The 26,225-nt window shown below is 41.3% G+C and overlaps 2 protein-coding genes across 2 annotated transcripts in view; both read right to left on the bottom strand.

Annotated features, from left to right (window-relative positions):
• Positions 1-366: 366 nt before the first annotated feature.
• On the bottom strand, positions 367-3,084 carry trmt112 (tRNA methyltransferase activator subunit 11-2). Its single transcript, XM_085466521.1, has 4 exons — positions 2,894-3,084; positions 1,524-1,625; positions 899-991; positions 367-790 (listed from the first exon to the last, which is right to left on the bottom strand). The coding sequence occupies exons 1-4, from the start codon at positions 2,966-2,968 to the stop codon at positions 689-691; spliced, it is 372 nt and encodes a 123-aa protein (XP_085322647.1). The 5' UTR covers positions 2,969-3,084; the 3' UTR covers positions 367-688.
• A 1,162-nt stretch (positions 3,085-4,246) lies between these two features.
• The window catches only part of atg2a (autophagy related 2A), a 28,603-nt gene continuing 6,624 nt past the window's right edge, over positions 4,247-26,225 (bottom strand). The window contains exons 5-42 of the mRNA XM_085431580.1: positions 25,023-25,167; positions 24,316-24,522; positions 24,121-24,220; positions 23,438-23,602; positions 22,893-23,029; positions 22,469-22,547; positions 21,480-21,732; positions 21,024-21,165; positions 20,540-20,638; positions 19,460-19,615; positions 18,813-19,086; positions 18,330-18,402; positions 17,711-17,885; positions 17,468-17,610; positions 16,691-16,812; positions 16,347-16,504; positions 15,907-16,039; positions 15,626-15,810; positions 15,463-15,543; positions 13,421-13,527; positions 13,229-13,321; positions 13,042-13,112; positions 12,134-12,210; positions 10,206-10,376; positions 9,979-10,105; positions 9,466-9,680; positions 9,131-9,360; positions 8,794-8,929; positions 8,446-8,673; positions 8,143-8,244; positions 7,798-7,882; positions 7,431-7,593; positions 7,134-7,203; positions 6,962-7,044; positions 6,734-6,855; positions 6,483-6,637; positions 6,207-6,365; positions 4,247-5,978 (exon numbers count right to left, since the gene is read on the bottom strand). Coding sequence (XP_085287706.1) covers positions 5,742-5,978; positions 6,207-6,365; positions 6,483-6,637; positions 6,734-6,855; positions 6,962-7,044; positions 7,134-7,203; positions 7,431-7,593; positions 7,798-7,882; positions 8,143-8,244; positions 8,446-8,673; positions 8,794-8,929; positions 9,131-9,360; positions 9,466-9,680; positions 9,979-10,105; positions 10,206-10,376; positions 12,134-12,210; positions 13,042-13,112; positions 13,229-13,321; positions 13,421-13,527; positions 15,463-15,543; positions 15,626-15,810; positions 15,907-16,039; positions 16,347-16,504; positions 16,691-16,812; positions 17,468-17,610; positions 17,711-17,885; positions 18,330-18,402; positions 18,813-19,086; positions 19,460-19,615; positions 20,540-20,638; positions 21,024-21,165; positions 21,480-21,732; positions 22,469-22,547; positions 22,893-23,029; positions 23,438-23,602; positions 24,121-24,220; positions 24,316-24,522; positions 25,023-25,167 — 5,458 coding nt within the window. The 3' untranslated portion in view covers positions 4,247-5,741. The remainder of the gene's footprint in view (positions 5,979-6,206; positions 6,366-6,482; positions 6,638-6,733; positions 6,856-6,961; positions 7,045-7,133; positions 7,204-7,430; positions 7,594-7,797; positions 7,883-8,142; positions 8,245-8,445; positions 8,674-8,793; positions 8,930-9,130; positions 9,361-9,465; positions 9,681-9,978; positions 10,106-10,205; positions 10,377-12,133; positions 12,211-13,041; positions 13,113-13,228; positions 13,322-13,420; positions 13,528-15,462; positions 15,544-15,625; positions 15,811-15,906; positions 16,040-16,346; positions 16,505-16,690; positions 16,813-17,467; positions 17,611-17,710; positions 17,886-18,329; positions 18,403-18,812; positions 19,087-19,459; positions 19,616-20,539; positions 20,639-21,023; positions 21,166-21,479; positions 21,733-22,468; positions 22,548-22,892; positions 23,030-23,437; positions 23,603-24,120; positions 24,221-24,315; positions 24,523-25,022; positions 25,168-26,225) is intronic.

The raw sequence follows: 26,225 nt of genomic DNA, 5'->3' as shown, positions 1-26,225 counted from the left end.
CTCCTGTCAGCGATCTTACAAAGATCAGACATATCACGGACCATCTCAGATCAGAGGAGCATGCCCAGGTGGGGTGTTTTCTCTGTCTGTGTCTGACTCTGTGTGTGTGCGTGCGTGCATGAGAGCTGTAATATGTGGCTTCAAGGACAAAAAAAAAAAAAAAAAAAAATAGAAAGACTTCCTCAAAAACAACCTCCAGCCTGCCTGCCTGCCATTTCTGCCTCTTTTTCCTCAAAGCCAAATATAGACAAGCCACTGCCACGTCATCTGGCCCTTAGCAGAAGGCAGGATGGGGTTCAGAGCCAGCCTCTCAGGGTTATATTTTAGCATATAACTGAATCCATATTTCCCACTAATGACTCTGGCTGTCATGAAAATCTGGACAGTTTTATTGAAAAAGGAAAAGAAAAAAGAAAAGACAAGTAAAAACAAGAAAGGAGTCAAAACAGTTACAAAAATAAATACAAATAAAAGCACTGGGGGTTACTCTCAGGGAACGTTTCCATCTGTTAATCGTCAAATCTTCTCCACTGGCAGAATCGGCTGTTCAGATGCCACAACTACAACCAAACCAGTGGCCCGTTTTCCAACTCTGGCCAGAGTCCAGCCTGTCTCTGAATGCACGCAGTCCAGAGTCAGAAACACAGTTTAGGGGTGAGAAGGTGAATGGGAACCGCCGCGGTGCCATCTACACCTCGTCTTCATTCAGCAGCATGTTGGGGATTCCTTTGGAGATCGGGAACTCCCGTCCTGATTCAGGGCACTGCAGACAGCCCTCTATCACCTCCACCTACAACGCAACAGACAAGAAGTCACCACTAGGTGGCACCATAGTGCAAATTCCGCACACATTACCGCGCTCTTAAAAATTTTAAATTGGCATCTTGGAGCCATTTACCTCTAACAGCACTCGGTGCACTTTCTTCAGGAAGTCTTCGTTTTTCTCGTAGTCCTGCACCAGCTCGCCTGGCAGGTCCTGCCGATGACCCAGCTGCAGAGAGAAAAAGGATTGCATCGGGTGTTTACGTTACAACATGCACCCCAGTGAAAGTTTACTGTGGAGCATTTTTTATAAACACAAAGTCCTGTGACGCTTTATGGATCAATTAGATTGATGCAGTATCGCCAGGTTGACAACAACCTCATACATAAAAGCCAGAGTCATAAAAAATAACCTTATTCAGCCTGTGGTCACATGAAGAGGGAGAAGAAATCCACACACACTCAAAACAACCTCCCTTATTATTCATCTTAAGAAGCAAGCGTGCCGAGCACTGATGCTACTTTTAAGGCAAAGGGTGCTCACTGAATATTAGTTCTCCTTTTCTTTTTATGCCACTTTGAATCATTTTCTTAACCACTCATCCAGCTCAGGTTCACTGGAGCCCATCCCAACAAACAGAGTGAGGGGCAGGACACAACCTGAACAGGTAACCAGTCCATTAAACATTCATTCGTTCACACTCGCACCCCACTACAGCCAGTTTAGCATCAACAATGAAAGTCGGTGATGTCTGACTCACCTCCTCCGCTGCCTGGACCAGAGCGCCCCACTCCAGTTTGGGGATCATCCGGCTGACAAACTGAGGGTTAAACTCCACCTCGTTCACCTTCACCTCAGTGGCCTGCACAACAGAGAACGCACGAGTTTAAAATGTTCAGTAACATTTTATTAACACTCATTCAAAACACGCACGCGTGATGTCACACAAGACCAGATGTGCATATTTGGTTTGGGTTTAAATGCAACCCATTAATAATTATAGATGAGAAACATTTTAATGTTTGCCGCAATTATATACTTGTTTTCAATGAAATGTTACACAGCTGATGTACAATGTGACCATCTTCAACATTCCCCTGAGATAATATCCAAATTTCTGTTGTGCTTTTTTACATTTAACTGTATATGAAAAGAAAGAAATAAAAATAAAAGATGTTTATGGGGGAAACAGCAGCAGTAACTATCAACCACTCTGTCGTGTGTACCAGGAAAAGAATATTTTTAATTAATCGTTACTACTTAAAATCTTACACTGGATTTCACAAGAATAAAATTTGAATTAAGCTTTATTGTCACTGAAGCAGAGGTTAGTGACATTAGGAGTGCTGCCCTGCCATCTGCTGCATAAAAATGTAGATACAGTCACACACGATTCACATAAGCAGAAATCAGACAACGTGATAAAATGCTCAGTGTAAAGTGCATTTCAGTGATTCAGCAACTGTTACAGCGTGTAATGGCAATTTTATTTGTACAGCACATTTCATTTTATATATAAAGATAAAAACATAAACATTGTCCTCGTCTCTCTGTACTCTCCCTTTATTACTCTCCTCTTACTCCTGACCCTGCTAACTCTTCCTGGATTCGTGTTGGTAATTAAACTGTTCTTAATTTTTGACTTATAACAATATCAAGCCTTAGCAAGCCTATCAAGTTACTTTTCCATATTCTTATCGAGGTAAAAGCGCTCCCTGAGTCTGACATTAAAAATGTCTTTTTTTAATAAGACATTTCTTTATTTTATATATGTCCCCTTCATAAATTATGTTGATTAGAGCCTATTTACCAAAATAGCAAAGATATGAGCCATAAAAACCGCAGAGAAACAACAGATGGCTTCTCTTCCCTGAGCCTGGATCTCCCAACTAAAAGGGAGTTCTTCCTTCCCACTGTTGCCAAATGCAGCTCAGAGGGAAACAGCTGATTGTTTGGGTTTCTCTCTAATCCTTCAGGTCTTAGCCTTACAGTAAAAAGCGAACTGTTAACTGCTGCTGCATAAATCAACCCTAAACACTAGAATTCGGCGTTAGCAGAAACGTGTGTCGCGATAAGCTCGGTGAGCTCTGGTGTTTTAGAATTAGCTTCTGTCCAGGTGTTCGCGGTTACCTTGATGAGCAGTGGGTATCCCTTGGTGACCCCTTTCACGTGAGACGTCAACATGTTGTGCGTGAGGAGCTTCATGTTTACAAACAGGCGCTAAAAAGCCAGAAAACTGCAAACACTCTGACAGCTACACGTAAACCACGCTGCGGAGTTTACATGTGCACCGGAAGTGACGGCGGTACGTCGCATAAAAGATTCCCAAAGCTTCCGTTGATTCCTAGTGTCTTTTAATTTATTATTAGGGGTAAATTTTTTTATAAAGGCACATTTTCCGTACCACAAAAATACTAAAACAAATATTTGTCGTATAAATTGCACAAAAATGTTTCCAAAATATGTAATATATAAAGTAGCTTCTGAACACCCCTCTTTTTTGTTTTTTTTCTCTTGTTCCTACTTCTGCAGTAACAAACTGCAGGTCAAATTACAAAGTAAGTTATAAATCCACCTTTTCTTTTCTTTTTTCTTTTTTTCCATGTTTGTTGTAATGATCCAACCAGTTTAACGTGTTTACATAATATTAACGTATTTTAATATATATACATATATATTGCATAACAGTAATTTTGCACTGCAAGTTTCTGGAAAATCCGTTTTTGGCAGCGAAATTTATATATCCTTTATTTTGTAGATTTCGGTAACACCCATTTAGCCCGGGACAGGAGGAGACAAAGCAGAGAGATGACCAAGAGGAAGAGACATGAACACCATGGGTAGAAGGTCTACACATGGTGACCTTTGGTCTACTTCCACTTCCACAAAGTTTCAAACCGTTTGTGTGTTTTTCTTAAACACATAGTAGAAAATTATAAAGTTTCTCTGTCTTTTGTTCTTTTGTAATTTCTGAAGTCTAAATTTTCCTCCAAATATAGAATCACCCATTATTATGTATTTAGTGTAAAAATTAAAAAGTGTGATTTTTTTTTGTAATAGCCGTTACCTCACGCAACATGCACAACAATTATCAGAGAAAGAAGTAATAAAAGAGATTAAAAAGTTAAAAAAGTAAATAAATATATGTAAATACACTATTCTCAGTATATTTTATAAAAATATTATCAATACTCAGGATGTGCAATATAATTATTGATGCACCAGTACATACTTACAGGTTTTATTACTGCACCAGCTCACGATTGAGTTACTTTCAGTCTTAACTTTTTAAACAAGTGAAGATACAATACCGGCCATCATTTTGGATGCAAGTAATTACAAGTAAGTTCCTGAAATGCCACAGTATACAAACTGTACAGCAACAACACTGCTTAAATTACCAATAGATACAATAAATAAATAATAATAACAATAATAAGAATCATAATAATTAAAAATACAATAAATAAAGGCAGACAGCTGTTCGGTTTTTATACTCAAATTTTTTTAATTTTTCTATTAATTTTGTATAATCCTCATCTTTGTATTATACAGATCATTCATACAGTTTATGATATAGTAAATAGTAATTACACGCAAGAGGTGTAACAAGCATCAACCTGTCACCTTCACAGACGTGCATCATGCGCGCAAACACATTTTCTCATCCTCACACATTCACACACACAGAGACAGGGACACGCGTCCCTCACACTGATTAAAAACAAACAAAAAAAGAAAATGTAAAACATTTTTAACCCTAATTTTTCTATCCTCCATTTTCACCAGATTCACATACCTCCTTACTCTTACTCTGAAAACAAATATGACAATACTTATGCTTTAACAAAATAATAATAATAATATTAAAAAAAAACTAAGAAGAAGAGACAATTACAAAATCAATGCAGAAAGGCAACTAAAGATGTGGGCAGAGGACTTCTGAGGACATAGTGGGCTAATTGAGATCCAAGGATCTGACATTTAACAGGAGAGCTGCAGTGACGTCAGCTTGGAAAAACGTTCATCTTCGTGAAGCTCGAGCAGAATCCAATATGCTACAAAATTTAGAGACTTCATGTGACCCGTTGTTTCTGTTCAGTCAGGTATGCCACTGTATGTGCTGAGCTTTGAGTAGGGGATGAGGTACAGATCCGAGGAAGGCAACACAAACTAGTTAAAAAGGACACTGTAAGGTTTATGGCACGAATAACAGCACTGAGGGTAGCGGGTGCATAGTGGGAGTCACAGCTAAACCAATCACACAGCTTTGTACCATCTGCAAGGGTGTTAAGCAAAGGACACTTGATCAAAATATTTTCAGTTTCCATTATGAGCACAAAGAGAGCAAAACTAACACATGGCAACCCCCCTCCAAAGACAGGTACCCCCCACTCATCTGCAGAAAGCTCATTAAAGTGAAACTGCTCTCAGTTATAAACATCCCTTCTCAGCGCTCCGTGCAACTCGTGCTTGAAATCGCTGCTTCAAATTACAAACAGCTTCAAGCATCACAGTTCAGAGCACACAAATGAGTGAAGAAACACAGAGCGTGATAATCTTACCTGCCCCCTCTGCCCGGGTCACACTGAAAATGAAGCCGGCAGAAAGTGACGGCGATATGTTTGCACTGACGTTAAGAAGAAAAACACTAGTGTGTTACAGAGAGCGGGAAAACGAGCGAATGCCGAACAGAAAAATGAAGTCTTGCACGTCTATGTATGTGGGAGCAACATTAAACACTGTGCGTCAGGAACTGCAGCAGTAGTTAGTCATTTTTTTTTTAATTTCTTCTTCTTTCCTTTTCTCTTTTTTGCATTGGAGCACACGCTGACTCTTTTTAGACACAACACACATGCAGCTACTCACACAACCCATGGATTCCCACAGAATAGACTTTCCCAGATCATAATCTCATACTCTCGTATACACGTACGCACACACACTTCCCCTCACACACAGACACAAAAAGCTGTCCTCATTCTTGGCCGTCCTCTGTGCGCCACTTGAGGAAATCTTCTTTCCGGGCGTCCGGTTTGATCTGGTTTCTCATGCCACCCAGCAGATTGGAGGTGGCTTCAGAGGCCACTATTAAAGGTCGGACTACAGTGGGCGGGATCTGCCGCAGGACGCCGCCCACGGCTCCGGGGAGACCTTTCTGTTCGTGGCCGCGGGATGCTACATCGCACAACTGTTGGGCCGTGTCAATCACTCCCTGGAGAGCAAAGAGAGCAGACAGTTTAGTCTAAAAATTTAGGGTTTCAACCCCCTTTGCATTCTTGCATGTGGAAGTTTCTACAAGGCCTTTTAACATATAGTTAACCTCTTCTACCAACATAGATGTAGCTGCAGATATTTTCTTTTCATCCTCAGCCCTGGTTAACCCTGGCCTCTAACCCACGAACTCTTTCTACATTTTAAGAGCGTCTATTTGGGCACGTACCTCTCTGACGGTGTCGTAGGCCTTGGCCACTCCTTCCCTAAGGTCTGCAGGCTGGGCGACTCTTCGAGGTCGACTAGAGATGGCCCGGCCCTCGGTGATGGCGTAGCGATTCAGAGGAGGTGTTGGAGACAAGATGTCGTACACGGTCTCTGCTGTAGCCTGTCACAGAGGTACACAGACACCAGAAGAGTTATTGGCATATTAGGAATGTGTGTGCTTTACCTTCAGGCTTTTAACGTCTTTGTAACTAAGAGTCATGATCTGCACTCAGAGTACCTGGATAGCCTGCACCAGCCTGTTGCTAAGCTCCAGAGCAGCAGATGCTGTGGAGGTACCAAAGGACGCTGCCCCCCTCTGGAGACCTCGAATGATGCGTCCATCCTTCCTGTACTGCTCTATAGGCAGCCAGAACAAATCCCTCACTCCGTGGACTGGACAGGATGAAGGAGAGAGGAAGTATGAACCACAATCCAAGCAATAATGGAAAGCAGCTGTAAAAATGTTTGCAGAAAACAAAAGCAACTTACACAGCTGGACGACTGAGTGCATGGGTCCGACACCTCCCAGGATGCCGGGCAGCTGATTCTTCCTGATGTCCGTCAGCCACTCCGTGACGGCGTACTGAATCACTTTGTCGACCCCGAGGAGACTGGAACATGCAGAAAGTCTCAGAAAGTCAAACTACTAACAGCAAATTTAGGGCAAATTACTGAAAAATAACTGAAATGTTTGCTTGTTGGTTCGTTTGTTTTTACCCGTGTCTGCAGCAGAGCCTCTTCAGTTTCAGCTCGGAGCAGTTTAATTGGGCCAGACCGATCAGAATCCCTGCAAACGTCCCCTGAGGAACAACAAGTGTGAAAACGCATCATTTAAACCCTTCAGCTTTTTGTTTGAATTAGTAGACAGGATCTCTGAATGACCACTCACTTGTTCAATGACGACATGCTTGCCATGATAGTCGAGCCAAATAGGCACTTCAGATGTGAAACGAAACTCCCTGAAAAGGGTGGAGACAAGAAGCGGGAAACTTTATCAATCATTGAAACTTTTAGTCTTTCAGTTACTCTATTTAAGCTAATTTGTTAGAGGTGATTTTTCTTTTTTGGAATCTGTAACATAGGAGTTTCCTAGCTAGTAACTTACATCGTCTTTACAGTATTCTCTGCTCTTTCTTTTTTATTCTGTTTCTCTAGATTTCTCACTCTCTTTTCAGTCACTACATACCGGAAGTAGATTGGCTGGTCAGAGGAGGCGCTGGAGCCGGCAGAAGAGGAACTCTGCTCACTGTAGGTAGTTTCCACAGAAGCTGTGAGGTCGGGTCCAAGACTACCTGCAGCAGCAGCCATCTCTAGATCCTCAGACCCCTTCTGGGAGAAATCTGCCTTCACTGAAAACAGAGAAATTACAACAGGTCACAAATCTAGCATGCTAAAAATTCACCTCAGTCATCATTTAAATGTACTCTGTAGCTAATTAAAATTCATCGTGCCACAACGATGAACAAGAAAAAGGCTACAACTCCATAAAAATTAGCTCAGCAGATCTGACATCAAAGAAATGAATGATAGAAAGAAGACCTGGCAGAGCTCACCTTCAGCTGCAGGATCCACAGGCAGGTAAGGATTAACAGAGGAAGCTAGATTACTAAAAAAGTCTTTCAGGAAAAACAGTGCGTCCTACACAACAAACAGAAAAAAATAAGAAAAGACGTGAAGACTTTATGGGAGCAGTACAAACAGCAGAATGAATGGTACTGAATGAATTTTGAGCTACAAAGAAACATCTGTGGAGTGTGAAACGGCTCATTTATGATGATCAAACAGATTTAATACACCTGTACTCAAAATAATTTCTGCAGTAAGAGTTGTTTTGTTTGTGCCACCACCTCATGGACGAGGTTCAAGAGCAGCTCTCAGTATTCAGTCCCAAAAGTTACCTGGTCGATGTTGAGTCTCAGCGGCAGCAGGCTGACCCGGAGACAGCACTCTGGCCCCCCGAGGCCAGACTCAGGACACACCTGCAGGGCCTTCACAGTCAACTACAAAAATGACACACCACATGAGTACTATCATTCAAAGTCTGTTCATCGTGTCCCTAACTGCATTAAAGCTAAGCTAAATAGAAAGTGCACAAAGTAAGTAAAGATTTACAACATCAGGATGGTTTGACTCCAAGTCAGATGCTGTGCACGACAGAAAACTCAGTTTCTAATCAAAGACCCTCCGTCTCTCTGTCTCACCATGTTGGAGTGGGCTCGGCGGGGCATGCTCTCACTAGTGTAGAGGTAGAGGAATTTGTTGATTTGTGAGGAGGCCAGTCGGTCTCGAACTTCCAGCTCCTGGACGATGAACACCTGCCTGGAGAGCGGCTGCTCACCACCGGGACCGACCCCGACCACAGGTGCTGCTGACCCCTCCCCATCCTGCCCCGCTACTGCCACCGGGTAGGACTCATGCTGGAACGACACCTGGAGGACAAAACAGGAGACACATGTTGAGACAGAGGTACAGTGATATATGTCTGTATGCCAATATGTATTTAAAAAAACGTACATTTTCAAACCAGTGATATCAGTGCATTAGTGTACCTTGGTGAGCTGTATCTCCATCAGCAGGCTGTGCTGACGGCCGACGCCTCCAGCCGAGCGCCAAGAGTTCTGCGGTCGAGAGGAGGGGGCGGAGCGAGAAGGTGACCCACGGACGCCAGCGGGCACTGAACGACCTCTGCAGAGAGGTGCACCCACACACACAGGAGAACAAAAACAAAAACTATAAATCTGACAAACTATGTACACAAAAGTTTCAAAAACCTTGTATGGACTGGACCAATCACCATACTAATGTTTCAGTTATTTAATATTTATATAATTAATTATATGATAACCATGGGTGTCTGTGCATGAAAGAATTCATGTGCATTGTTACCTGTTGACGTTCTGAGCATGCAGAGACATAGGCCTGCCTCCAAAGTCCTTTCCCCCGTAAAGGTGCCAGACCACAGAGATCTCCCGTAAAACTACCCTACTCTGAGGCACTGGGAAGCGACTCGGGGCTCGGAGCAGGTCTGAGCTGCCACGTGGCCGGGAAAAATGGCTGTCCTTCACTCTAATGGGCCCCTCGCACAGCACTGTTACCGTGGGCTCCCCATCCCGGGGCTGTAATAAACACACATGTAGACATTTTGTGAGTGAGCGCAGAGTCTGAAATGGGTTCATGAATGAGAGGTGACAGGGAAGTGAAAGCTAAGAGGGGACCCTCACAGGGATGCCCATGCCGGGAGCCTCCAGGATACAGAAGTCGTCATTGTCGGTGGAGCCCTCGGAGCCTTCCTCTGACATCATATCTGCCTGCGCCTCTGTCGCTGTGGCAACCAGCCCGTCAAGCTCCCCCTGAAGGACAGAGGGGCCGTGCTTTGAGGCTTCATCGGGGAACAGGTAGACGGAGACGGGGGAGCTTCTCGGCATTGAAGGTGAACCTGGATGAAAGCAGACAGAATCAGTTGTAAATATTTAGCAAACTGGTACTCTATACAGACCATAATACCTCCTGTTATACAAAGAATGCCACTGTTCCCACTAAAGAATTTTTGGGGTTTTCAGACACTCAAACAATATCATTTTTAAAAAAAAAAAAAAGGAACTGAATTAAGTTTTTAAGTTATCTCCTGTGTGTAAAGTGAAGCATGTCTACACACATGGGAACAGGATAATTTTACCTAACTATAGTCTGTCAGGATGATCCCAGGGGTTATAAACAGAGCAACTCTGCAGTACCTGGTTCTAAACTTTCTTCTCTGTGGCTCTTCTCCGTGTCGATTAAGGCGTCAGCCAGGTCGTACTGGTTGATCTCGGCGGTTTCAGCGGGAGGACAGGGCAGCATAGACGCTGGACTTTCTGACAGCTAATAACACAACATAACAACACAACAACATTGGTATGTTGGACCAATTTATCACATCTTTAAAGTAAACATCATACACTCCACATTTCACCAGCCTTACTGGTAATTTCTGTCCAGCGATTTCAGTGGGCGAGGTGTGCCGTGGCGGCGGGTGCAGGTCGCCCTGAGAGACCAGGTACTGCAGCAGATTGACGAGGGCAGCACAGGAATCTGCACAGGTGTGCAGATGGACCACATTGTTGGAACAACGGAGCTCAAAGAGCGGCTGGGACTGCAGAATAAAGAGAGGACAATGGCAGTGGGAACACAAGAGGGAAGATCATAAGAGAGATGAGAGAACTTTTGTCAAAAATGTTAACAAAATGTGTAATGGTACAGAAATAAAGAGTTTTATTGTGGGCAGAGTTTATTCAGAAACTTCATTAAATCAAATCCTCTTAACCTCTAACATCTTTTAATCCTTAAAATGTATAATTTTTTTATTTACGTATTAACTTAATTTTTCATTGTGAAACCTCAATCTATACATAGAAGAGAAAAAAAATCACAACTTTTAAAAGTCATGTTTATAGAAATACTATAAAGGGGAAAAGGATAGGTGGGGTATAAGAAATGCATATATTTGTATGCATTAGAAATAGTTTATTTCTAATTTATTACCAGATATTAATGTTGTACATATCTACTTTTTTTGTGTATCTCATTTTAAATTTATAGTAAATTAATACAAGAAAGAAAATAAAAGAGATTCCTTTTCATGACATATTTTCTACTTCACATTTTCTCAAATACATCATCCATATCCCCATCCTTCATTTTACTTTCTGGGTGTTTTCCTATAAATGTATCTACTAATTCTATTATTTACATCAGAGGGATTTAGGTTTTTTTCTGCCGTTCGATATGTTCTTCAGTGAGTCAATAATTCTCAATTAAGACTGAAGGGAGTTTTCTTCCCCAATATAATTTCATTGTGCCTTTAAATATTCTACAAACTTAAAAACTTCTAGTCAAAAATCTATTTAAAAATGTATACTGCATGCAATTTCTCCAGCACAGAAAACCTGAGCTTGGCATAATCAAGAACATGGACAGGTACTTGTATATATAACTTTTCTATTCTAACTAAGCACTCAATGCACTTCCTTACTACCAGCCTCATTCACACACACACACACACACACACACACACACACACACACACACACACACACACACACGCTTTTGTAAACCGATCATTCATACACACTCCTGGATGCTTCATGGAGACTAAAGAAAACTGAAGATCAAGCTACCGACCTTCTGATTGGTAGACGACCCGGTCTACCCTCCTGAGCCACAGCCGCTGCTGATGAGGTTGTTTGTTTTTTATAGCTGCATTATTATGCTTTGTTGATGCCTTGTTTATCTGAATATTTAACTTACTTGTAATGACTCTTATCCATCTTTTTTTTTCTTGTTCTTTCTTTCTTTCGTTTGTTTGTCTGTATTGCCTGGGGATCTAAACATTTTTTTGTCTAATTACAGCCCATAAAAACTTTAAAACCTTAATAAAAAGGAAAACAATAATTAAAAAAGGGCAAACAGAGCAAATACACCCAAATAAAGACTGAGAATAGACATTTAGAGCATTTTTTAATTGATTTTAAACAGACATTTTTCATATTATACCCTGAATATGTCCTCACTGACCTGGTTATAGGACAATTGCATCGGTGAGGAGGGAGGCCCTGTTTACTGTGGCTGGTTTTGGTTTCCTGCCCAGCTGAAATGGATTATAGTCCTAAATTGCTACCTGGAGCTTTTTATCGTATTTAAACTTCATTATAACAAACAAAATATTTATAAACATGTAGCCTGTGCTTGTTAGTGGTTTGTGAAGATAATTGCGCTAAATTGTGATGTTTTATTTATGCTCACATATTTTGCTGGCAGCAGTAATCTTTTTCTCTTTTTTTTTCTTGCTGTGGTTCACGGCTGCTGAGGGTGAAGGAGACAAAGGTAAGTAAACACACGGTGGGCACTCACCAGCTTTCCCGTATCACTGCCTTTCCATGTGGTGATGGCGAGCTCCAGCAGGTCAATGTCCAGGACACACACGTAGTCTGTGTGACACAAACACGCGGTGGTTTTATTAGGAAACTGCTTATTTTGTAGTCATTTCAACACATTTTTTTGTTTATTTTACTAACAATAACTGCGGGACAGGCCCTTAAACTGGCAAACCAGTTTTCAGAATGCCTGTTTTTGGAAAAAGTACATATTAAGTAACCTTTCTATTGGCCATTCAGCTTCCCAATATTATAGTGGATGTAGCTGTTCTTTTCAGCATAAAGATGACCTTTTAGGCCCAGTTCCAGTCATATTTTTATTTTCTATTCTTGGACCCTACTGGAGCATAATTAACTGTTCAAAATCTTAATCTTTATGTTAAACTGAGCTTCAATAAAGAAACAAACCATTTTAACCCCCTTTTCCACCCTTCAAGATTACTTTCTTCTGATTGGCTGAGGGTACTACCTCCCTTTAACATCATACAGAGCTCACACATACTCTTTTGTGATCCACCACTTTAAAGGCCAAAACCATTCAGAGGGTGGTAAATTACTCTTAAACAGCTCTAATATCAGTCTCACAGGCCTCATGTTAAAAATACTAGACCGCCAAACTTGGGATAACCATTTTCACTGTTCAGTCATCTGTCATTCTGAACAGCATGGCCAATGATTCGGTCCCCTGTTAGTTTCTGATATCGCAAGACACTGATTAGTTTAATGCATGCAAGATAAGAAAAGAAAATGCTACTTCTCATCTAAGCTTCACTGGAGTTCCTCAGCACACAGTCCTGAATAACTCTAACAGATAAAATCCAAAAAGGAAACCCAAACCAAACCCCTGTTTTTACACAGCTCCAAAAGGCATCTGAAGTACCTTACCTCTCCTCAAGTCCACTGTTTCAGTCTCACATTTGTCAGAGAGGTAGAGAGCAGAATCATCCAGGATGAATCTGACCGCAACATAACAAAAATGAACAAAGGTCTCCCAACGATTCATACACTGTGACAAAAACTGACAGCGACGTTTTTGATTATCGTTTTAATGGACAATCTTTATGTCGAGTACCTGAGGTGGAAGGTGGCAGTGTCAACAATGATATTACTGGACAGAGAGAAGGACTCCGCTGTGAATAACACTCGCAGGGGCAGATACAGGGGTCTGAGAAACAAGATATGAAACAAGGGTGTAAAACGAGAAAAAACAAAAACAAAATCCATGCCCACATTATTTTACAAAACCTCTCTTTTGGGTGTATACCTATAGTCAACAGCACAGGTAGCGAGGTGCGTGTGGAGGACAGTGATGACGGCCGGCGCGGTGTATCCCAGAATAGGATCGTCGATGACATCCAGGAAGTCAACCAGCTGGAACAGTTTGCAGGTCATGAAGTAAATTTAGACTTTATCCACTTTATTTGACTTCTTTGTGTAGAGTGCGCTTTTTATTTTTCTCTTCAGTCCAAATGGTTTAACTACCGGTTTAATTACCACATTTACACGTTCTGCAGGATAAAGCTCATTATAGTTATGTAATTTTCCATCTTAAATCATATTTTTTTCCTGTCTACGGTGTAACAACATATACTTATTTATTATTTCTGGGAGCAAAAAGTTGTTTTTGGCAGAGCCGGTAATAGACTAATAGCAGCTGCCAGCACACTCGCAGCCGTTTTCAGCTGTCTGGATTTTTTATTCATTTCCTGTACAGAAACATTTGCAGTGCAATTAATCTGACCTGTATAATCAATCTGTGAAGTCCAAGTTTTTTTTTTCTTTCCCCCACACATCTCCTCTAAACCACATCTACATCAGTGATTACAGCACTTTCTAAATCGCCTGCAACCTCCCTGATGCAGCAATTTAAACGTTTTTTCTTAATGTATAATCGTGAATTATATGTTAACTGCACAAGATAGTGGCTATAAAATAATAACAGCATCAGTGTTTAGACTGATGGTGCAGAAAATGAAGAAAATGAGGGCTTAATTGTGCTTCCAAAACTAGAGTAAGACAGAGCCTGTGTTTTCCTGGTAGCTATTTTCAGCCATTTTCACACAGATTAGAGAAATGCTGGATGCTGGGAGAACCAGAGTAACTGTGGAAACTCAACACAGCAAAAGAAGCGTCCTGTTGTTGTAAGAGCCAATAAAAGCAAAGAGGGAGAGTGATAGAAGAATAAAACTCTTTCACGATGGAAGGAGCTCTGGGACTATAGCAGAGTCTAAACTGACATTTAGCTGGCATTATTTCTACTCAAGAAAGAAAAACTTGCAGTCTGAGCAGGGAATGTTTTTAGAACTGAAAGCAGTCATTTCTTTATGATAGTGTCCCAGAGGGGAGGGCAGGAGAGAAGGTGTTTACTCCAAGTACTTGGAAAAATGTCTCACTAAAAAAATAAATACAATAATAATGTGTTAGTCTAGTTTCTATTCAGTCCTTTTTAACCAGTTCAAAAAAAAAGAAAAAAGAAATCTGTACAGATTTCTTTTTGTAGAATGTAGAATGCCAAAAACCAGCAGTGTAGGAAGAAAAAGATATTTCCTGAATTGCAAAACAGCAAATCTGACATTTTTTCTCTATGACAGCTGAAATTTCTAATCCAAATACTTCAAAATTGAATAGCAAAAACATCCATTCATTTTCTTAACGAAATGTCCAATTCAGGATTCAGGGTTGCAGCAGTGCTGGAGCCTGTCCTGCTGTCAAAGGGGTGAGATGCAGGTAGACCCTGGTCAGGTCGCCAGTCCATGGCAGGGCTAACCCAGAGAACAAGAAGACAAATTCATGCTCATTTTCACACCTGTTGCCATTTTAGAATCACCAATTAGCCTCACATGCATGTCTTTGGACTGCAAAAGGAAGCCGCACGACCTGGAGAGAACTTATTAAGGCATGCAGAGAGCATGGAAACTCCACACAAAAAGCCTACAGAAGCTTGTTTCCCCCCACAGAAAAATATATATTTTTTGCCATCCGCAAGTCAAAATTCTGACTTCCTCAGAAGTTTTTTTTTAAACATTTTAGTTTGATTTAGACAGAAAAAGATAGACAGGAAAGAGACTGGGAGGGGTAACAACACATAAAGAGCCGCAGCAAAGGCTGCTGCATGGATATGGGATATGGTCGCCTGCTTAACCAGTGAGCTAGCTCTCTAGATTTCAAATTCAGCAAAATGCTATTTTGTTTTCAGTGGCTTCCATATCAGCTAGCTGGTGGATTCAGACTGAGGACCTTTTTGCTGTTAGGAGACAAACCATTGCACCGCTGTGCCTCTTTAGCGCGATTCATTCAGCTTCTTACCTGCTCGTGCCAACTGTGGTTAGTCTGCGTCATGTAATGTCGCATGGTGGCACCTTGAAGGCGAAAGGCAACGAGGAACTCCTGTGAAGAGAACAAGAAATAAAAAACCAAAACAACAACAATAACAATCATCATCATCACTATCAGGTATATGAGGACATGCCTTGACATTTCTCTGAGGGTCCAGTGTGATTTTGATGGCTGTGGATAACATCTGCACCTCTCCCTCCCTGCCGCTCACACTGCTCACTCCCACCTCTGTGGGGTAGATGGTGAGGTCCAGGTGCTTTGGGGGCATGAAGCTGGGCATTTCCAACCGCTGCGGGATGGGGGTGTCCTTCAAGACAGCTGTGTTTGTGTGGGATATGAAAAAGTTAACTGCATACTTAGTGCATAACACACACCATGCTGAAACTAAATGTCTTTAAATAACACAATGCGCACCTCGATGGTAGAGCTCCACTCGTCTGCTCTCCAGACACAGGAAACTGAGATTGGGGTCATTTTGGTGCTGCGCTACACTGAATATCTTCCCCCCTTCCAGATCAAGCACGAGCTCTCCGTGACTCTGGTCCTCCTGAATCAATAACATCAGTGTCAGCAGAACAATACATGACGGATACACAGTTAACAATGGAAAAGCATTTTACACATCTTCATGATGATAGTAACTATGAATAGATTTTGATAAATACATTCATTAACATGTGGTTGGATATCTGATTACAACTACTTTATAGTCATTAAATCTTCATCTCCTGACTTGAAAGGCTAAAAATAAGAAGTTCCAACACATTGTAGTTTAAGAGAAACAATCTTGGAAGGTTTTAATAATTAGTATCTGATGCAGTTAAAATCCACAAAATTCACTGTCTTCTGGCCACCTTCTTGTCTGTCCTGGCTTGGAGGCGACCCTTCCCGATAATCACAGTGAGGGAGAGAAGGCTCAGATTGTGGTTGGGACGAGGAGCCATCGGATGCGACTTTCCAGATGATTCACTGGCCAAGTAGTACTGACACTCGTCCTCTTCTGAGTCAGAGTCTACAGCAGAGAGAGAGCATGAGAGAAGACGAAGGAAAAAACATTTTGTCTGTTTAATTTTAGTCATCAGTGAAGGAAAAATTCTCCAAACATAATAAAATACTTAATATAAGATGACCTGAGAGGTTATTATGTCTAATAAATCTACAATATGTTCAAGTTTTCCATCAAATGAGCCAAACTTACCCAGTCTAAAGGCCGACTTGCAGAGCTGGAACTCGTCCTGGTGATGGCGACTGTGGTCGGGGCTGTGGGCTGAGGGGGGAGGAGGCGGGGGAGGCTCCCACATCAACAGATCATTATTGATCCTTGTGGACAGAGGGACGGGTGAGGGGAAATTACTTTTAGTTCTGAGGCAGGATTTAAGACCAAAATAAGGATGAAAATAGGAACAAAGCTGGAAGAGGTATTAATATAACGAGCAAAGTCCGTTTGACACGAGCACCTCAAAGACGGAGAATTGCGTTAACAGTACAGCTCCGAGACGCTCAGAGGGAAATGAAGGAGCTCGTTCTGGGTTATGTGGTGGAAGAAATACTAGCAGTATGAACTCGCTACACAATCAGCTAAAGTCAGTACACTCGGGCTGGACTCCCTCTGCACATATAACCAGCGCTCATGAGCAAACTGTAGGAGCAAGTTTATCTCTGGTGATGCAAAACTTTAATGAGTTACGTTCATCTATAAGTAATGATGCAACATAATCTTTATCAGCAGTAATATGTTATGTATTAAGTTACTTTTAAATGTATCCAGCACTGGACACTATTAACACCTAAAGCCAGCAGAATCTTTTGTGTGTCAAGACAGGTAGAGTGCATCTGTAAGACTTTATAAGAGTCGTTTGTATTTTGAATATTAAACTTAAGAGTTTAAAAAAAGTAGAGTCCATATTTTTTAAGGACACCTGGATTATTCTAAACTGGGAGGGCAAGCAGTGGTCTTGTGATACTTTTTACATACCTGTTATAGATGCTCTGGAAGGCCTGTTTGCTGGGGAGCAGGATATAAGCTAGTGGCATGCTGATGTCCACAGCACACTGACACTGAGCGACACACTGCTCCTGAAACTGACGCATCTCCTCTGGGTCGGCTGGAATCACCATCTAAAACACACAGGGAGGAGAGGTGAGGCGAGGAGGAACATGGATGGCTGAGATGGTTTATAAACTGGGATGTGTCATGTTTTTGTGTGTGTCAGCACACCTCCTCAGTCTCAAACATGGTGCGGTTGGAGGAAAAAGGAGAGCTCGTTTTGTCGTTGAATTCACAGTGACTTTCAAAGAAGGCGGCACCAAGATCCCTGATGAGGCCCGGGTTCATGCCACTCAGACCAGCTGCTGGGCCCTGAGCCTCACCTCCACGCACACGCACTGATATCCTGTTCACAAAGACGTGAGGAAAGCTGACTATGAGTGATGAGAAAGAATAATGAAGAAAATCAGCTTTGCCTTCAGTTGTCTCACGAGTGTTGCTACTCCTCATGGTACTGAAAGAACCAGACTCCTGAACAGTGAAGTTAAAATTAAAACATGTAGTTCAACATCTCAAATTTCGTGAATTACACATATTGTCTTTTGGCTTCTGTATCTGAAAAAAAGGGCTGGTGAATATTTGAAGAGAAGACAATTTGGTCACAGCCTCAAAAGGAGGAAATGCTAATTCAGTTTATTAAAGATCTTGACATTTTTATTATATTTTATAATCTTCCCATAGCTGAAAACACATTTATTGTGTTCTTCTGATGGTCTTCTTGAGCATCATAAGATGGAGTCTGTGACTCCTTTTATGAATCACTGATCCACTGATGATCAGAAGGACTAACCTGGGCAGAGTGTCCCGGTTCTTCCTCACTCTGATACAAGGGAAAGAGCCTCCCTCCCAGCCCTCATATGACCCTGGTGAGACACAAGACATTGGGAAATTAAACTGAGTTCTAAATATCAGACTAAAGGAATTATTAACTAAACTATAATCTTAGAAACCAAGCCGGTAAAAACACAACTTGGATGGGTACATCAATATAAAACGCCAGATATGAAAATGTCTGCATTCATTATAAAAGACACTTGTATATAACATAACTTTATGTACAGAAAGACACGGGTCTCTTTTTTTTAATATAGCGCTAATTTAAAATTAAAGTTACAGTTTATTGTTTCCAGAAGTCCCTAATAACTAAATTTAACACTAAAAGTACATCGGACTGTCTTTGCTAAACAGTGGTCAGTAATCTAGTCATCTAGCTTTGGTTCCTCCTGTCATGAATCTTCACTGAGAGGCAACAACTACTTGTGTGTGTTCCCACCGTGCAGGTCGGTGAAGGAGGCCTCCAGCAGCTGGGTGAGGCAGGGGGCCCACGGCTGTCCCGGTGTAGTCTGCTCACTTTGCAGGTCTGGGGCCTCCTGGTGCTTCAGCTCAAACTCTGTCATCTCCAACACCAAGGTTTCCTGCCGCACCGCCCTCTGAGTTGGAGGCCGACGCTTTGGGAGGGGCTGCAGATCAGGTATGGGGAAACGAAGTCTGAGGACGGCGTGAGGCGACAGGAGGGTGAAGGAGGAGCTGAGCTCGGTGCTGTGAGTCTAAGAGGACAGTAGGAGGAAAAACATGTGAACATGGATTTTAGGAAGCATTTCAACCATAGAGCTTCAGAAAGTAAAAAGTTATGACTCTGAACAAAGCTGCTAATGTTATGTTTTATCTGAATGCTTTTCTGCTCACAGTCTTTTGGAGGCTGAGCCTCAGTGGCTTGTATTACCAACATATTACTATAATTATAAACTCTATAGCCTTTAATGATGTCAAGATTAAGTATCCCCTCAGATCCAGTAACCATGAGGGATTTTTTTAACAGCAGGTCTCTCTGTATGGTCTGGACCTAAGACACGATACACAGTTCGTACTCTCTGGGTGACCTCATTTATTTTTTTCACAGAATAAATCTATTCCACTGACCTGTACGAGTCCTGGTCCAGGCGTCTGATTGGGACAGTAGCTGAAGGCTTTGCTGAGGCTCTCCAGGCGGCTGAGGATGTCCAAATCCAGTTCGGCACTAAGCTCAGCCAGCTCCACTCGCACAACGCTGCTCCGCCGCAACACCTGCTGCTTTCCCTGCAGAAACACATGAACACACAACAGGTTAAAGAAAAAAGAAATTGTTGCTATTCTCACATCAGTTTTTGACATAATGTTTGGTTGATTACGCATGTTTATGTTTGAATAGCTAAAGTAAACTGTAAGGCTTTTAGCGGTCAATCCTTCTGAAGAGCTTCACAAAAATCTGCATATATAAATACTGGAATTGTTACAGTACAGATTTTTCAGGATACAGCTATTAAATATTAAAAAAATTACTTGAACTTTTGAATATTTTAAGACATAAAAAGTTAAAGGGTAAAGTTTTGTTTTGTCACAAATATCTAATTTTATTTAATATGACATGGAAAAAAAAAAAAGAGGGAAAATCTTTCTTAATAAAACTGTAAGAAACGCATACTTAATGCTTTTCTTTTTAAGCTATCAAAATGTCCTTCCTGGAGTTCACATTTTCATGCAACTGCTTCTTGTCCCGTGTATGATCTCCATTGCAAACACTAATTTCGGCTATGACTCTGAGTCAAACCTATACTGTTTTAACCTCAGCTGGCATTGGGAAAAATACATAGAAATCATTTTGGTGCCAATCTCTAACCATAAATATAACTTATATTTGTTTACAGTAAAACTCATTACGGAACCATTAAACCATTTCTGAAAATATTTCTGAGCACACTGTGGTTTGGTAATTAAAAGGTGAATTGCACTTTATTATCAGAAGATATACTTTTAACTTTTACTTTACCTGATACACTGCTTTTAAAATGTATATTTTGTAAACGATGATGGGTGAACAGAACAGGAAGTCTTGAACTGAATAACCACCATCAGGGTATCCTGGCTCCAATGTGAACCCAGAATAATTTGCAATTTGAGAGGCTAAGTCAGCGGACTACTTGATGGCTAAAAAGACTGGGCCGTGTGTTTAGAAACGCTTACCTTACGCAGGCGTTTTTCAGTGAGGCTGTAGTGTAACTGGGCACACGGTCTGGCTGCAGCTCCAACTGTGAACAGACCAGCTTTCTGGAACTGAAGCAGCTGAAAAGAGAAACCCACAGGAGAGTTAAGACTGGATTTGTAGTTTTTCCCTTGGGGTGGTAAAGAAGCAACAAACGTACCACTTCCAGACAATAGGGAAAGGTCATCTTAAATGTGAAGTTCTTATCTGACATTTTCAACTCTAATTTAAGTCACTTTTCCTTTATTCTACAATAACTTTAGTCTGAACAGCCATTTCTCAAAACCTTAAATATTGATGTTTGTTAAGTATTTGGATGCTCTTATGAAATAACTTACTCTGGACTGTGCAAACACTGACTTTAATGTGAATGCTTCACAAAATTAAATTCTTAGCACGGACACAAGTGTGAACACTGCCTGTTTTTGTTTAAAAGCTCGACAGACTGACAGAGAGATGATCTACCTCACAGTACTCCGGCTTTCCGTCCTCCCAGAGGCACTCTAACATCTCCAGTCTGCTGAAGGAAAGGTCAGAGGTCACAGCCCTGTTTTGGCGTCTCCCACTCCGCATCTCACAGGCGACCTGCACCGCTGCTCCTGTTAATCTGCAGTGAGAACGATAAAGAGAAACAAACTCTTGGTCTCAGTGGGAAAACTTGACCAACTGTGTGTGAATGCAATTTGAGAGAGAGGACGGAAGCAGGACCAACAAAAAGTCGGAAAGAAGGAGAAAAAAAACCCTCCCAAAACATCTGCATCCTCCTCAATACCTACAGACTAACTTCATTAATGTTTGTAGTACTTAAGAAATATATAACTACCATCTAATGATCAATCACAAGCACCTGGTTATGAAAGTGTATTTTTCGTTGTCCTTCCATACAAAACCACAATAAAGACGATGTGTGCATTTTTTAACCTGAGATTTGAGCGTGGGCAGGCTTTGGCGAATCCGCCTCTCAGTTGATGGAAGTCTCTTTCACTGAACATGCTGTCCTTGAAGGCGGTCAGCTCCTTGAAAAACACCTTAGACACCTGAGCCAATGACGAGGCTCCGTCAGCACTGGAGGGTTGTGGATCCTCCTGCAGAAGGGTTAGAGTGAGTCCGCCAAGGGTCAGTCGCAGCAACGCGTCAGGCTTCAGCTGCTCTGCCTGGCCGCTGTGTGATCGTCCTGCAAAGATGAGAGTTCAGCATAGAGACAAAGCATGGCCAGGCTTTCTTGCTTAATATAAGGATATAAGTAAATTTAATTTGCTTTACATTTAGTTGTCATAGTGTTAAGGCACTGCTTCTATTACTAAGTGTAATCATGACACTTGTTATATTAGACCTCCTGATTCTTCTATAGGCACAAATGCCAGGACTCCCTTATTTTAACACCATCTTCTGGCACCCTTCTCTTTTGCTGTTTCTCCCAGAAAAGTCCAGCAACTTTCTTGAAAATCTAACTTTTTTTAATGTGTACATATATATATATCAGACATGCAAGCTTTTTGTGGTCATCTAAAGTTGCAAGACTGCCCATTAAACACAGCCTACATGCAAACTTGTCAACCCAATTCAGGGTGTATGTCTGCAGGTAGACCAATTAGATGCTCCCTGACTTAGTTATTTTTACTTCACCACTTCAGCTCCTTTTATAGCAAAGGCAAAATGAAGAGTAAGACTTGAAAATACTGAAAAATCAATAACTTTGTGGCTTTTGTGAAGCTGAAAAGATTCGAGCTTCCTGAATTAATAGCAGCACATTTTTTCTGAAGTATTCAGGTAGAGCGTGAGCTTCAACCAAACTGTTCAGTCCTCTGGCCGGACAATGTACAACTGTATACTTTCACCAAAATCATTTTACACATATCCCACCCGTCCCTCTTCCCAACATAAACCCATTACTTAGCACTCCACATTACCTCTACTGCGGCCGCTGGCCTGGGGTAGACTAGATAGACAGCCAGCAACAGGATATCTCCTGGGACAATTCATGACGCCCTGGCAGGAAAAGTCAAAGTGAGAACAAGATTTACAAATTCCTGTTTAATGCATGCTATTCTTCAACATACATAACTTTGTGCTTGCAATTGGTGCTAAAACACATTTTTGCATTTGTTAACAACTGTGAAACGCCCAAAATAAAATAAATGAAATAATTGTTTAAAAAATAAAATAAAATAAAATAAAAAAATCATACTAGATATTTTTATACTTTTCATGGCATGAGCACACAATACAAATACAGATCAACCAGAAATTTATTCTGACAGTTTTTGGACCTTAGAACAATCAGGCATCTGTTAGAAATTTAAATATGCGCACGCACACACACACACTGTGTACCTGTGCAGACAGCGGCTGTGCGAAGCTGGCTAGACTGTGTGTGGAAGACTCCATGTCGCTGTCTGACAGCTCACTGCCGGAGCGGACAGATGTCACACTGCTCGTCATCCCAGCAGGACCCATAGAGAAAAACATTTCTGCAGGAAGACACATACAGACACACCGAGTGATTAATTACTGAAATGTAAACAAACACTTCTTCACGTCATGTTCCTGTAAGAAAAGGAGCAGCAGTTTTACACACCTTCAGGAATAGGACATAAAATTAAAATACCAGACTACTCTCTGTGGCTCACACAATCAAACACCAGACTGGTGTCCTGTATCTTTTTTAAATGACACTATCAAAGGAAACTGTGTATTAATTGCGAGCTAAGATATTGGGAACAAACACCATTTACTATCCCAAAATAAATCAACTCATGCTTCACAATTTACTTGGCTTTTTCTTTTTAATTAAATATGCAGATTCTTAACAGTCCTCCTGATGTTAGGATGCATTTGAAGCAGACACAGTATAAGAGGTCTTGTACTGATCCGTGTACCTCCATTCTCCATGCCGGTGACAAACGACTCGAGGTCAGGCTCAGTTTCCCACTCATCGTCTCTGGGACTGGAGCCGAGCTGCTTACCGAGGTCTTCCTCAATCATTCGCATGTCATCCGAGTCTAACGGACGACTGTGCACTCTGCCGCACTTGGTCTCTGGCTCTGGGTAATAGAGGAGCGAATATGTGATTAAAATGGTTCAAAAGAAAACAGACCATGTGTATAACCTCACATTTAGGAGGTGTTTAAAAATATCTGTGACATTATTGTTTAGCTCCAGGCTGCAGCAGGAGACGCCAGACTAGTGTAGGTGTTTAAGGACAGAGACGTTATCACATTATGGGGCTGTACAATGTACTGCTTGAATTTGTGAGCCCGTACTACTTTATGGTTCAGAGGATCATACATTTCAGGTGCAATATTATGAGCGAGGGCAATACTTTTTAACCTACATGACCATAAAGGGGAAACAGAGAAAACTTTAATTTTAAAATCATTTATTTATGTTACTATACCCCCAATTACCTAACTATGCTTCAACCAGTCTTCTGCTTTCACCTAGAGTCAGCTGACAAAAATGGCATTCTTTAACTTATAAAGGTACAGACTATTTTAGGTCATGGCATAATCATAAAACTGGCCATGAATTAGTTTATATCACACTGCCCGTTTTTCTGTACCAGTGTCTATACAGAGGGCTGCCAGCAGGTCTGTCAGATGGGTTATTTGATCAGGAGACAGCAGCATGTGGACACAGCCCACTTTCCCATCCAACTCCAGCTAAGAATCGGAGAGAAAGAAAAGAGAGAGAAGTCAGCCTGAGACAGTAGTTGTGTTTTTGCATTTCTTGGTGTGCATGAGAGAGCTTCGTGCACCTTTGGTCCGGGCAGCATGTCGTTTTGTTTGATCTTGACGGTGGTCTCAATGAAACCGGAGGAGCTTCCTATAAGGAGCGGCTGAGATAGAGGGGCAACTTGTGGCTTGGCCTTCTCCTCTTCCTCCTCCTTCTTATCATCGTCGCCTTCACCTTCCTCTCCCTCACTAGCCATGGCTGAATCTGTGTGTTCCTCCTCAGGAGTACCCTGTCAAATGAAGACAGAGATGAAAGTCAGGAACATTTTCTTCTTCACACAATGCCACTTGTAAATTATAATTCAGTTCTAAAGAAAAAGCAGATCCACACCACTTTGTCCTCCCTAGGTATCACATACCATTATTATGGAAGTTGTACTTTAATACATTATTTTCTGACAACACTTCACATAAGAAAAGACAAATCATCCTGTTTGTAAAGCTGTAACCTAAAAAGTATCCTTCTGAAGTCAGACATTTTTAAAAAGCTGCAGACTTTCTCCAGTCAGATTGTCTGAACTGATCTTATAGTCTCAGTTTAAACATCAGCAGATCATGTCTGTGTCATATCTGCAACGTGTCCCCAAAGCTGTCCACATTTGTTAGTCTGATTACTTGTATTCCAAATGAAAACTAAAAATGTTGCAAAAAAAAATATCTAAAGGTAAAAGAAATAAAGAAAATAAAATAGAAAAGATACAGAAATCTGAGGCAGCGTGGTCTCCATCACCTGTACTATGCCATTGCTATCATAGAACAGCTGAACAGCGCTCAGCTGGAGGATCTTGTGCAGGAAGGCGGGTGGCTGGTGGATGTCGACAGGCACGGCAGTCTGGCTGGCTGGATCGCGCACTGCCTCGTCGAAATACTCCAGCCTGGAACAACATGGCAAAATCAGAAATGTACACCATTTATTGCTAACAGCAAATTTAAGTGAGAAGAAAATAACGGTGGAAACAGAGGAAGACATTACACCTGCAAACTGGTTTCAATGTGACAAAACACCAGTCGTGTAATTAATGATATGCTGATAACCAACGTAATATTCTGACCAGAAATACACACTTACACGATCAGTGCCTTCAGCACCAGGACAGCTGAAGCAGAAGCTCCTGTTTAACAAACACTGCATGTGTAACATGCCTCACTTGACCTGAATCAGTTCTGCCCTTGTGGCCTCTGATCACAGATCAGCAAAACTCAACCTGTGCAGCTTTGTCAATATGCCAGGACAACAGAGAGTCATCAGTCTCACAGCAAAATGCCAATAACGTCATGACATATGAGGGACACAGAAAGACGTGTGCAGGGCATTGAGGTTTAAAAAAAATGAGCATACTGTAATCCAAGTCTATTTAAAGTAATCTTTACCTTCCTTTTCAGATAATAACTTGCGATTGTCAAAAAAATATTAGCAACTATAGTTTAAATAATTTAAAAAGTATCCTGATGCATTCTCAATCATCCAGGAAAGTAAATCTCCAAAAGTTGAATCTATTCATCTGGACGTAGCGTTGTCGAGACTGAAGAAGTCACTTGGATGAGTGACGAAACGTTTCTCCCACAAAAACGCTACGTCCAGATGAACAGATTCAACTTTTGGAAATTTAAAAAGTACTGTGATTTATCCCATTTAAAGTCCAGCCAGCCTAAAAGTAGCCTGAGAGCTAAAAACACTTTCTTGATTATGACAACTTACATCCTCTCCTGTCTTCTTAGGCTTGGATTAAGGATTTTTTAAAGTTATAAGATCTATCTGAAAATAAAAAATTGGGGGTCATTTGTAATAATAAAACAGAAAGAGTATTTTATGCTTTAAACTAGGTTTAGTGCATTTTATTTAACCATGCTTGACTACTGCAGTTGGAAATGGTTCCAATGTTATGTCAACAATGCAGCACGAATACATCAAACTATTAGGAACAGCTCTCTC

This window comes from Copadichromis virginalis, linkage group LG2 (assembly GCF_057382275.1).
Source record: "Copadichromis virginalis isolate Kocher_CV1m ecotype Utaka linkage group LG2, C_Virginalis_male_GT1.1, whole genome shotgun sequence".
NCBI lineage: Eukaryota > Metazoa > Chordata > Actinopteri > Cichliformes > Cichlidae > Copadichromis > Copadichromis virginalis.
The sequence above is the reverse complement of the archived record's forward strand: the minus strand, read 5'-3'. Positions and strand labels throughout refer to the sequence as shown.